General features: G+C 39.5%; 1 protein-coding gene across 1 annotated transcript in view; it reads left to right on the forward strand.

The window, feature by feature from the left end:
- Positions 1–8,533, forward strand: part of LOC108312951 (sulfotransferase 1C4-like) — a 34,775-nt gene extending 26,242 nt beyond the window's left edge. Inside the window, exons 5-7 of the mRNA XM_037742958.1 lie at positions 642–736; positions 6,640–6,814; positions 8,236–8,533. Coding sequence (XP_037598886.1) covers positions 642–736; positions 6,640–6,814; positions 8,236–8,348 — 383 coding nt within the window. The 3' untranslated portion in view covers positions 8,349–8,533. The remainder of the gene's footprint in view (positions 1–641; positions 737–6,639; positions 6,815–8,235) is intronic.
- Positions 8,534–11,583: the final 3,050 nt, after the last annotated feature.

The following is an 11,583-nucleotide window of genomic DNA, read 5'->3' on the forward strand; positions in this document are numbered from 1 at the left end:
ATCAAAAACGATGAGTTTGTGTCCTTTGTGGGGACATGGATGAACCTGGAAACCATCATTCTCAGCAAACTGACAGAAGAGCAGAAGATCAAACACCGCATGTTCTCACTGATAGGCGGGTGTTGAACAATAACACATGGACACAGGGAGGAGAGCACTACACACTGGGGTCTGTTGGGGGGAAATGGGGGAGGGACGAGGGGTGTGGAGGTGGGGAGAGATAGCATGGGGAGAAATGCCAGATATAGGTGAAGGGGAGGAAGGCAGCAAATCACACTGCCATGTGTGTACCTATGTAACAATCTTGCATGTTCTTCACATGTATCCCAAAACCTAAAATGCAATTAAAAAAAAGAAAAAAAAGACAGGCTCAGAGAGGTTAGTAACTTGCCCAGGGTCATGCAGCTTTTAAGGGTTAAAGCTAACATTGAAACCCAACAGATTCTGAAAACTAAGAGAGTAATCTTGCCAGCTTCTAAAAGGAAGAAAAGTTGTGCTGAAACATAGACAGGAGGTATGATAAGTAAGTTCTCCTGGTCACGTCTTCCATTTGTATCTTATGGAAACAGCTTATTTTTTTCCTCTGGGTTTTTCTACTGTCAGCTTCTCATGGCCCAAATATGTGTGTGTCTTCCTTTCAGTGGTATGGGGGTCCTGGTTTGACCATGTGAAAGGCTGGTGGAAGAAGAAAGACAGTCACCCCATCCTGTACATTTTCTATGAAGATATAATGAAAGTAAGAATTGTATTTGAATTTTAATTCCACAGTATTTTTTCTCAGAGTTACAGCTCCATGACAGAAGAGAAGGAAAGTCATGCTTGAAAGCTTATCTATGCAAAATATTTTGCATGTCAACTTCAACTTTAACCACCTTGCCATGTAGCATACAAAACTCCACAAAAAGTACCTTACTTAGCCTTCTCTGCAGGAGGCAGCCTGCTTCTTCCTGAAGTCCCCCTTCACTCTGGGGTCGATTCCTACACTTTATCCAAAAGCATGGAAGATGTGTTCTGTTTGAGCCAGTTTTCTTCCTCTCTAGGTCTCTAGAGTCCTCCTTCCAAAATCTCTACCTCCTGCCATAACTTGCTCTGACTTCTGAGGAAAAGAAAAGAATTAATAACTCTAACATGAAAGAACTAGTAAGAAAGAATATAGCTGATTTGATTTGTCTGCTTTCTTAAAATATTAAAGTTTTGACATTTTTGTAGGCAAAGAATTTATGGCTGAGACAACCCAGAAGCAAATGCAACAAATACAAAGATATCTGCAAGAGTTTTTCAAATGTTATCTTCTAGAAGTTTTATGGTTTCAGATCTTAGATTTAAGTCTTTAATCCATCTGGAGTTAATTTTTGTATAAGGTTAGAGATGAGAATCCTGTTTCATTCTTCTACATGTGGCTTGACAATTATTACAGCACCATTTGTTGAATCGGATGTCCTTTCCCCACTTTATGTTTTTGTTTGCCTTGCCAAAGATCAGTTGGCTGTTAAGTATTTGACTTTATTTCTGGGTTCTCTATTCTGTTCCATGCTGTTTTGGTAAATATAGCTTTGTAATATAATTTGAAGTTGGGTAATGTGGTGCCTCCAGATTTGTTCTTTTTGCTTAGCCTTTCTTTGGCTATGCAGGCATATATATATATGAATTTTACAATTACTTTTTCTAGTTCTATAAAAAATAATAACAGCTGGATGCAGAGGCTTACACCTGTAATTCCAACACTTTTGGAGGCCGAGGTGGGTGGATCACCTCAGGTCAGGAGTTTGAGACCAGCCTGGCCAACATGGTGAAACCCCGTCTCTAATAAAAATACAAAATTAGCTGGGCATAGTGGCACATGCCTGTGATCCCAGCTACTAGGGAGGCTGAGGCAGGAGAATCACTTGAACCTGGGAGGTGGAGGTTGCAGTGAGCCAAGATCACACCATTGCACTCCACCCTGGACTTGTTAGAGTAAGACTCTATCTCAAAAAAAAAAAAAAAAAGAAGAAGAAGATTGTATTTTGACGGGCATTGCATTGAATATATAGATTGCTTTTGGCAGTATGGTCATTTTCACAAAATGGATTCTACCCATCCATGAGCATGAGATATGCTTCCATTTGTTTGTGTCATCTATGATTTCTTTCAGCAGTGTTTTGTAGTTTTTCTTGTAGAGATATGTCACCTGTTTGATTGGGCATATTCCTAAGTATTTTACTTTTTTGCAGCTATCATAAAGGGGATTGAGTTCTTGATTTGATTCTCAGCTTGGTCACTGTTAGTGTATAGCAGTGCTACTAATTTGCATACATTGATATTGTATCCTGAAACTTTACTGAATTCATTTATCAGATCTGGGAGCTTTTTGGATGAGTTTTTAGGGTTTTCTAAGTATACAATTATGTTGCTGGAAAACAGTTTGACCTCCTCTTTACCAATTTAAATATCCTTTATTTCTTTCTCTCATCTGGCTAGGACTTCCAGTACTATGTTGAATAGAAGTGGTGAAAGTGGGCATCCTTGTCTTGTTCCAGTTCTTGGGGAAATCCACTTGAACCTGGAAGGGGGAAATCCCCAAGAACTGGAACAAGGCAAGATGCCCACTTTCACCACTTCTAGTATAATGTTTCCCCCATTCAGTATAATGTTGGCTGCATGGGGGAAACATAATAGAAGTGGGGAAAACTATGCTTCTAGTATGTTTCCTCCATTCAGTATAATGTTGGCTTAGGCTTGTCATAGATGGCTTTTATTTCCTTAATGTATGCCCCTTCTTTGTTGATTTTTTTGAGGGTTTTGATCATAAAGGGATCCTGGATTGTGTCTAAGGTTTTTTTCTGCATCTATTGAGATGCTCATTTGATATTTGTTTCTACTTCTGTTTATATGGTGTACTACATTTATTGATTTGCATGTGTTAAACCAACTCTGCATTCCTGATATGAAACCCACTTGATCATGGTGTAATATCTTTTAAATATGCTGTTGGATTCAGTTAGCTAGTATTTTATTAAGGATTTTGGCATCTATGTTCACCAGGGATATTGGTATATAGTTTTTTTGTTACATCCTTTCCTGATTTTGGTATTAGGGTAATACTGGCTTCATAGAATGATTTAGGGAGGACTCCCTCTTTCTCTATCTTTTTGAAGAGTTTCAGTAGGATTGCTACCAATTCTTCTTTGAATGTCTGATAGATTCACATGTAAATTCATCTGGTCCTGGACTTTTTTTATTGGCAAATTGTTTTGCTCAGAGTTTCTGTTTATTCCTGGCTTAATGCAGGAGAGTTGTATGTTTCTAGGAATTTATCCATCTATTCTTTTCTAGTTTGTGCACTTAAATGTGTTCATAGTAGTCTTAAATGATCTTTTGTATTTCTGTGATATTGGTTGTAATATCTCCCATTCTGTTTCTAATTGAGCTTATTTGGATCTTCTTTTCTTGATTAATCTCACTAGTGGTCTAACAGTTTTGTTTACCTTTTCAAAGTACTAACTTTTTGTTTCATTTATCCTTTTTGTTTTAATTTCACTTAGATCTGCTCTAATCTTGGTTATTTCTTTTCTTCTACTGAGTTCAGATTTGGTTTGTTCTTGTCTCTTTAGTTCCTTGAGGTGTGAGTTTAGATAGTCTATTTGTACTCTTTCAGACTTTTTGATGAAGGAATTTAATGTTATGAACTTTCCTCTTAGCACCGCTTTTCCTGTATCCCATAGGTTTTTGTTGGTTGTGTCATTACTATCATTTAGTTCAAATAATTTTTTTTAATTTTCATCTTGATTTCATTGTTGACCCAAGGATCATTCAGAAACAAACTATTTAATTTCCATGTATTTGTATAGTTTTGAGGATTCCTTTTGGAGTTAATTTCCAGTTTTATTCCACTATGATCTGAGAGAGTACTTGATATGATTTCGATTTTCTTAAATTTATTGAGGCTTGTTTTGTGGCCTATTATATGGTTTCTCTTGAAGAATGTTCCATGTGTTGATGAAAAGAGTTTATATTCTTCAGTTGTTGGGTAGAATGTGCTGCAGATATCTGTTAAGTCCATTTGTTCTAGGGTATAGTTTAAGTCCATTGTCTCTTTGTTGATTTTCTGTCTTGACGACCTGTCTAGTGTTGTCAGGGGAGTATTAAAATCTCCCACTGCTATTGTATTGTCATCGATCTCATTTCTTAGGTCTAGTAGTGTTTGTCTTATAAATTTGGGAGCTCCGTTGTTAGGGGCATATATAATTAGGTTTGTTGTATTTTTCTATTCGACTAGTCCTTTTATTATTATATACTGTTCCTTTGTCTTTTTTTAATGGTTGTTGCTTTAAAGTCTGCTTTGTCCAACATAAGAAAAGCTATTCCTGATCACTTTTGGTTTCCATTTGCATGGAATATCTTTTCCCACTCCCTTACCTTAAGTTTCTGTGAGTTCTTATGTGTTAGATGAGTCTCTTAAAGAGAGAAGATATTTGCTTGGTGGATTTTTATCCATTTCACCATTCTGTATCTTTTAAGTGGAGCTTGTAGGCCATTTACATTCAGTGTTAGTATTGAGATATAAGGTACTGCTCTTTTCATCATGCTAGTTTTTGCCTGAATACTTTGTGCTTTTCTCACTGTGTTTTTTTTTATAGGTCCTGTGAGATTTATACCTTAAGGAGGTTCTATTTTGGTGTATTTCAAGGTTCTGTTTCAAGATTTAGAACTCCTTTTTTCATGTCTTGCAGTGTTGGCTTGGTAGTGATGAGTTCCCTGAGCATTTGTTTGTCTGAAAAAGACATTATCTCTCCTTCACTTTGTAGCTTAGTTTTTCTAGATACAAAATTCTTGGCTGATAATTTTTTTTAAGGAGTCTAAAGGTAGGACTCCAATCCCTTCTGGCTTGTAAGGTTTCTGCTGACAAATCTGCATTTATCTAATAGGTTTTCCTATATAGGTTATCTGATGTTATTGATTCATAGCTCTTAAGATTCTTTCCTTTGTCTTGACTTTAGATAATCTGATGACTATATACCTGAGTGATAATCTTTTTATGATGAATATCCTGGGTGTTCTTTGAGCTTCCTGTATTTAGATGTCTAGATCTCTAGCAAGACCAAGGAAATTTTTCTCAATTATTTCCTTAAATAACTTTCACAAACTTTTAGATTTCTCTTCTTCCTCAGGAACACCAATTATTCTTATGTTTGGTTATTTAACATAATCCAAGTTTTCTTGGATGATTTGTTCATCTTTTGGTTCCTTTTTCTTTGTCTTTGTTGGATTGGGTTAATTCAAAAGCCTTGTCTTCAAGTTCTGAATTTCTTTTTCAACAATATTGAACTTTTCCAGTGTATTTTGCATTTCTTTAAGTGTCTCTTTCATTTCCAGAAGTTGTGATTGTCTTTTCTCTATGATATCTATTTCTCTGGAGACGTTTTCATTCATATCCTGTACTTTTTTAAAATTTCTTTAAATTTACGTTTTTCACCTTTCTCTGGTATCCCCTTCAGTAGCTTAATAAACCTTCTGAATTCTTTTTCTGGCAATTCATTGATTTCTTCTTGGTTTGGATCCATTGTAGGAGAGCTAGTGTGATCTTTTGAGGGTGTTATAGAAACTTGTTTTGTCATATTACCAGAATTACTTTTCTGATTCCTTCTCATTTGGGTAGACTGTTTCAGTGGAAAGATCTGGAACCCAAGGACTGCTGTGTAGATTATTTTGTCCCACAGGGTGACCCCTTGCTGTGGTGCTCTCCTCCCTTTCCTTTAGGAATAGGGCTTTCTACGAGCCAGACTGCAGTGATTGTTATTGCCCTTCTGGGTCTAGCCACCCAGCAGAGCTACCAGGCTATGAGCTGGTACTGGGGAGTATCTGCAGAGAGTCCTGTGATGTGATCCATCTTCAGATGTCCCAGCCAAGGATAACAGCACTTATTCTGGTGGAGGTGGCAGGGGAGTAAAGTGGACTCTGTGGGAGTACTTGTTTGTAGTTTTGTTTAGTGCGCTGGTCTTCTTGAATGCTGGTTATGCTACCAATGAAGCTGTCGGACAGACTCAAGACATCTGGTTAGTCAGGCAGGCAGTGGAATTAGCTGTTGTTTTTTCTCCTTCTTTGGAGCAGGGTTGTTCTGTTGTGAGTTGCTGTAATGACTTGAGTTGCTTGCCCTCCAGCCAGGAGGTGGCCCTTTCAAGAGAGCACTAGCTGCAGTAGTAAAAAAGGAATATAATCTTGCCCTACATTTGCCAGAATGAGTACTTGGGTTTCTCAAGTGATAGAGCTCCCAAGAGTTTACGTCTTTTGTCCTCAGAGTTTTTCATCTGTCTCGTGGTGCTTTTCCCAAATAGCTTCTTATCTGCTAACAATGAAAGTGAGTAAAATACTAAGCTCCCCAGATGACACTCTTCTCAGCGTGTCCCCTTAACATCAGATACAGCACAGGAACAAACATGCTTATTTTCACATAACTGACCTTTAAGATTGCCATATTTGTTGAACTGACATTTACAAATCTGCATGTTAATAAGCAAAGCATTTCAAAATTACTTTTAAACATAATCTGACATTGTTTAAAATATTTTAACCATTATTTCCACAGTTCTTTAAGGTTTGACTGTTGTAATATTTTTTCCGTTGTTAGAAAGCTCTCTTTTCTTTTACTCTCTCCAACAGGATCCAAAATGTGAAATTAGAAAGATAATGGAATTCCTGGGGAAGAACCTAAAAGAAGATGTTTTGGACAAAATTGTCTATAATACATCATTTGATATAATGAAAAAGAACCCCATGACCAACTACTTAAATGAAATTACAATGAATCATAATCTCTCTCCATTCTTAAGAAAAGGTGATGTATACTTGCTTTATCTTTCCTCTGACTATAGAAAAAAAACAATGTCAATTTATCAATGTTTTCTCACCTTCAAGCTAGCTGAAACCAAGGTTTATAGTGTTTCCTGAAGTGGGTTTTTAAAACTTTATTCTGAGAGCATGTGCTTCACCATCAGAGAAGTGCAGGACACTACACACCATGCCCTGCATCCTTTGAAGCATATTATAGTTTCTGCAAGGAAACTTGTTTAACTCTGCATAACTCAGAGCTTGAAAAATGTATGTGACCAAAAACACTTGCTCCAGTAAAGCCTATGAATCTCCACAAAGCAAGTGTTCCTCCCAATACATTCTGGGAGACAGTGGCAAAGGTCACTGGCCTTAGGAGTCAGAGGGTGGCACCTTGGCTGTCACTCAGTCTGTGTCATCTCACAGAAAATGGCCAAGGTGACACCAAGAATCAACATTATCAGAGCCCAGCCAGACCAGGACTCAGCCTCCAGCCCAGTATGCATCCTCCAGTATCCAATGGCTAGCTCCTTAAACGAAGACAAATTTTGTTTCATTGTCTTTATTTTAGTAACTTTTAAAAAAATTATCTAGTACCTCTTTAAAAAAATCTAAGGCTTACTGAAGAAGTATCCTCTCTAATTTAATCAATTAGCCTAGTTTTCTTTCAAACCAATTGGGAAGAGATATGATGATATTACTCCTAGATAATTAAGCAAATTTACATGGCACACATGAAAATTATGTTATACAGCTCAAAGTGCCTAAATAGATACCAATACTATGGAGCAAACAGAAAAGAAATAGCTTGCTATCGGCTGCCTGACCATTTTTGGCTATTGAGGCTAAAAAAAAATTCAAATACTCTATTGCATAAGTATAAAACAAAGTTAACCAACCCTACCCTTCCTTCATATTCTATTACTTTAATTATATGTTTACAGCAATAAGAATTTACATTGGAAAGGAGAATTCTCAGTTGTGTTCAACTGGGAATTTTGTCTGAAACAGAGGCACAAACAGAAGGAAGGAGAACATGACACTCTGAGAATGCAGTCATTCAGTGACTTCTGAAAAGAGGGTAACAAATTAGATCTCACTAACCTGAATAGAATGTTAGATGCACTAAGGTTTGGGAAAGTGCTGGTACAGCAGAGAAGTGCAGAGAAGTAGGGAACCTGTGATCTAGAGGTCAGGCCTTCCCAGCAAGTTCTGTGTTTCAGTATAAAACTTGCTATTTATAAATACCTCACCTGTGAAATGAAGTAATCATAACTGTGGCTTCTTTACTCACTTCGATGTCAGCAGGACAATGTGTTAATATCTATATAAGCAATCCAAATATTGGGAGGAATGAGATTATCTAAATCCAAAATAGCCAAAGTTTATGAAAATATCATTGAATGTGCTCTGTATTACTCTTTGCAGGAATCATTGGAGATTGGAAAAAGCAGTTCACTGAAGCTCAGAACAAGCAATTTAATGAATGCTATGAGAAAAATATGGCTGACACTTCATTGTCATTTTGCATGGAACCCTAAAAAACACAGCGAGAGAATAAAACCTATTCTCTCACCAGCCTCTGTGAAGTGAAAGGGAAATCTGTTTCCAAATACCACTAATGGTTTGTCTGACTCAGTGTAATGGCTTTTAAACACCTTGAATTTCTGATCTGCTTTTTGGATTACCCACAATCTAACTTGTTATATAATTATTTTCCCTAGCATTTTTCTCCCTTCTCCACAGATTTTCAGGGTTTATGTGAATCGCAATATCTCAACATGCAATATATAAAACATATTTAATCATTTCTGTTCCATTTATATATCCTCCTTCTGTATGTTATTATAATTTTATTTGAATTACAACATCAATTTCATTTATTGTAAAAGTTCTATGCAATATAAACTTACTTAGCAAAAATGCCAACCCCATTCATTTGAAAACAGACATATTTTGAGCACCTTATTCATGCTAGGCAATGGACACCACCAAAAGATGATAAGAATAAGATCCCTACCGCTAAGAAAGGTACAGCCTAATAAGAGATCACAGCAAGAGCACAGCCCAGGTATTACCAGGTAAGCACTACACTAGACTGTTGGTGCAGAGGGATCAAAGAGGAGAATAAACAAAGTTGTATGTCATGGAGCCCCAGGAAAACGGCGGAAATGAAGGCATGAGGCCTTGGATATTTCTCATCAGCCCATGCTCTGGCCTCAAAGCATGCATCCCATATTTTGCACAGTCAACATTCATGTCTCCTCATCCCCAAGAGTTCAAGTTTGCCCTACTTAATAGTTTACTCTTAAAAACCTTAAGGACACCCATTTCAGAGGTCTCCTGTGACCCAGAAATCCTTCAAGGTCAAATGGAGTAAGTCTCCAGTGACAAAGCTCAAAGGCAGTAAGAAGCAGAGTATATTTAGGAAGAAGGGAATATAGCTCTATCATCTCCCTCACCCTCTGTGTCAGAGGCGTGCAAATCAGGGCAACTCTATCTCGAATAGGGACTGGGTAAAATGAGGCTGAGAACTGCTGAGGCATTCTAAGTCACAAGATGATATAGGACTTGGTCAGCACAAGATATAGGTCATAAAGACCTTGCTGATAAAACAGGTTGTAGTAAAGAAGCCGGCTGAAACCCACCAAAACCAAGATGGCCAAGAGAATGACCTCTGGTCATCCTCACTGCTACACTTTCATCAGTGCCATGACAGTTTACAAATGCCATGGCAACATCAGGAAGTTACCCTATATGGTCTAAAAAGCAGAGGCATGAATAATCCACCCCTTGTTTAGCATATAATCAAGAAATAACCATAAAAATGGGCAATCAGCAGCCCTTGGGGCTGCTCTGTCTATGGAGTAGGCATTCCTTATTCCTTTACTTTCTTAATAAATTTGCTTTCACTTTCCCTGAATTCTTTCCTGCATGAAATCTAAGAACCCTCTCTAGAGGTCTGGATCAAGACCCATTTCCTACAACACCTGCACCTGCTCGATGGTCAAAATGCCAGAGACACTTTCCATAACAGATGCTAGTTAATTCTGAATGAATAAAACTGAGACATTGATCACTAATACACTTAAAATTGGAGTTCTAAGACTCATCAACAAAAAGTCAAACTCTGTGAAATGTTTTGAAGAGATTTATTATGAAACAAATACCAGTGGCCATGGCCCATGACGCAGCCCCTAGGAATTCCTGAGAACGTGTGCTTGAGGTGGTTGGGGTGTAGCTTGTTTTTGTACATTTCATGGAGACATAAGACATCAATCAAATACATTTAAGAAATACAGAGGAGGATCCAAGATGGCCGTTTAGGAACAGCTCAGGATTGCAGCTCCCAGTGAAAGCACAGAGGGTAAGTGGATGCCGCATTTTTAATGCCCACAGACTAGGAAATTCCCAGGCAGAGGAGCTCCACGGTCACCAGCGCGGCTGTATCGGCCAGCGTGGCTGTGCCGGCCGGCGCCGCTGCTTTGCCCTGCGTGGCTGCTTGGTCGGAGCCCCGGAGCAGCGGTTCTCCGGTTCTCCGTACAAAATACACCGGTCCGGTTGCCCTTTTGGCTGGCGATTGGAGCCATGGAAAGTCGCCCATTCATCTGTTTAAAAAGGGGACTGAGCAGAGAACTAGGACAGTAGATTCCAGGGCAAAAAATAAGCACCACAAACCCCAGTGCCACTGTTTAAGCCATCGCAGTGAGTGGCCACAGGGGAAAACAAACAGACCCCGGCGCCTCTTCAACAGGCGGCTGGAACACCAACTTAAAAAAGGAGCTGAGGCACGGAGCCAGGCGATCAGGCTTGGGTGGTCCCACCCCCACAAAGAACAGCAAACAGAAACTCTGGATTGAGACTTTCACAGCAAGCGCAGCTGAATCCGGGACGGTCCAGCTCTGTGGGGGAGGGGCGTCCGCCATTACCGAGGCAACCCACCAAGACAGAGGTAGTCAGCCAATGCTGAGGTAGCCCGCCGTTGCCAAGGCAACCCGCCATTGCTGAGGCAGCCCGCCGTTGCCAAGGCAACCCGCCACAGCAGAAAGACTCCGCCTCAATAGAGGCGGGCCACCATCACCAAAGCAGTTCTAACTACGCCCATATAAACAGGACTGCAGGGACGTTCACTTGGCAGCGGGGCGGAGCCCACAGCAGCTCAGCAAAGCCTCTATAGGCCGACAGTGACTAGGCTGCCTCCTTGCTGGGCAGGGCAGGTCTGAAGGAAAAAAAAAAGAAGGCGGCAGCATAACAGAAACTCAATAAATAAAGCCCTAAATCCCTGGGACAGAGCACCTGGGAACAAAAAGCAGTTTATGAGTTCTGCTGCAGCAGACCTAAACGTACCTGCCCAGCAGCTCTGAATGAACAACAACAGAGCTCACAGCTCACCATTTCAGCTCCTATGAAGAAGAGACCATCTCCTCAAGCAGCTCCCTGACCCCTATGTATCCAAAGAGACACTTCATAAAGGAGAGATCAGATTGACACTACGCGGGTATCCTTCTGGGACAAAGATAGCAGAAAAAGAAAACTGATAACAACCCTTACTGTTCAGCAGCTGCTACAGGTGAACCCTAGGCAAGCAGGGCCTGGAGTGAACCTCAGCAGACCTACAGCAGAGGGGCCAGACTGTCAGAAGGAAAACCAAGAAACAGAAATAACCTCATCATCAACAAACAGAACGTCAATCTGAAAGATTTGAGACCCAATCTGAAAGCCAGCAACTACAAAGTCGACAGGAGGATAAATCCTTAAAGATGGGAAGAAACCAGC

Source organism: Cebus imitator, unplaced genomic scaffold (assembly GCF_001604975.1).
Source record: "Cebus imitator isolate Cc_AM_T3 unplaced genomic scaffold, Cebus_imitator-1.0 Scaffold131, whole genome shotgun sequence".
NCBI lineage: Eukaryota > Metazoa > Chordata > Mammalia > Primates > Cebidae > Cebus > Cebus imitator.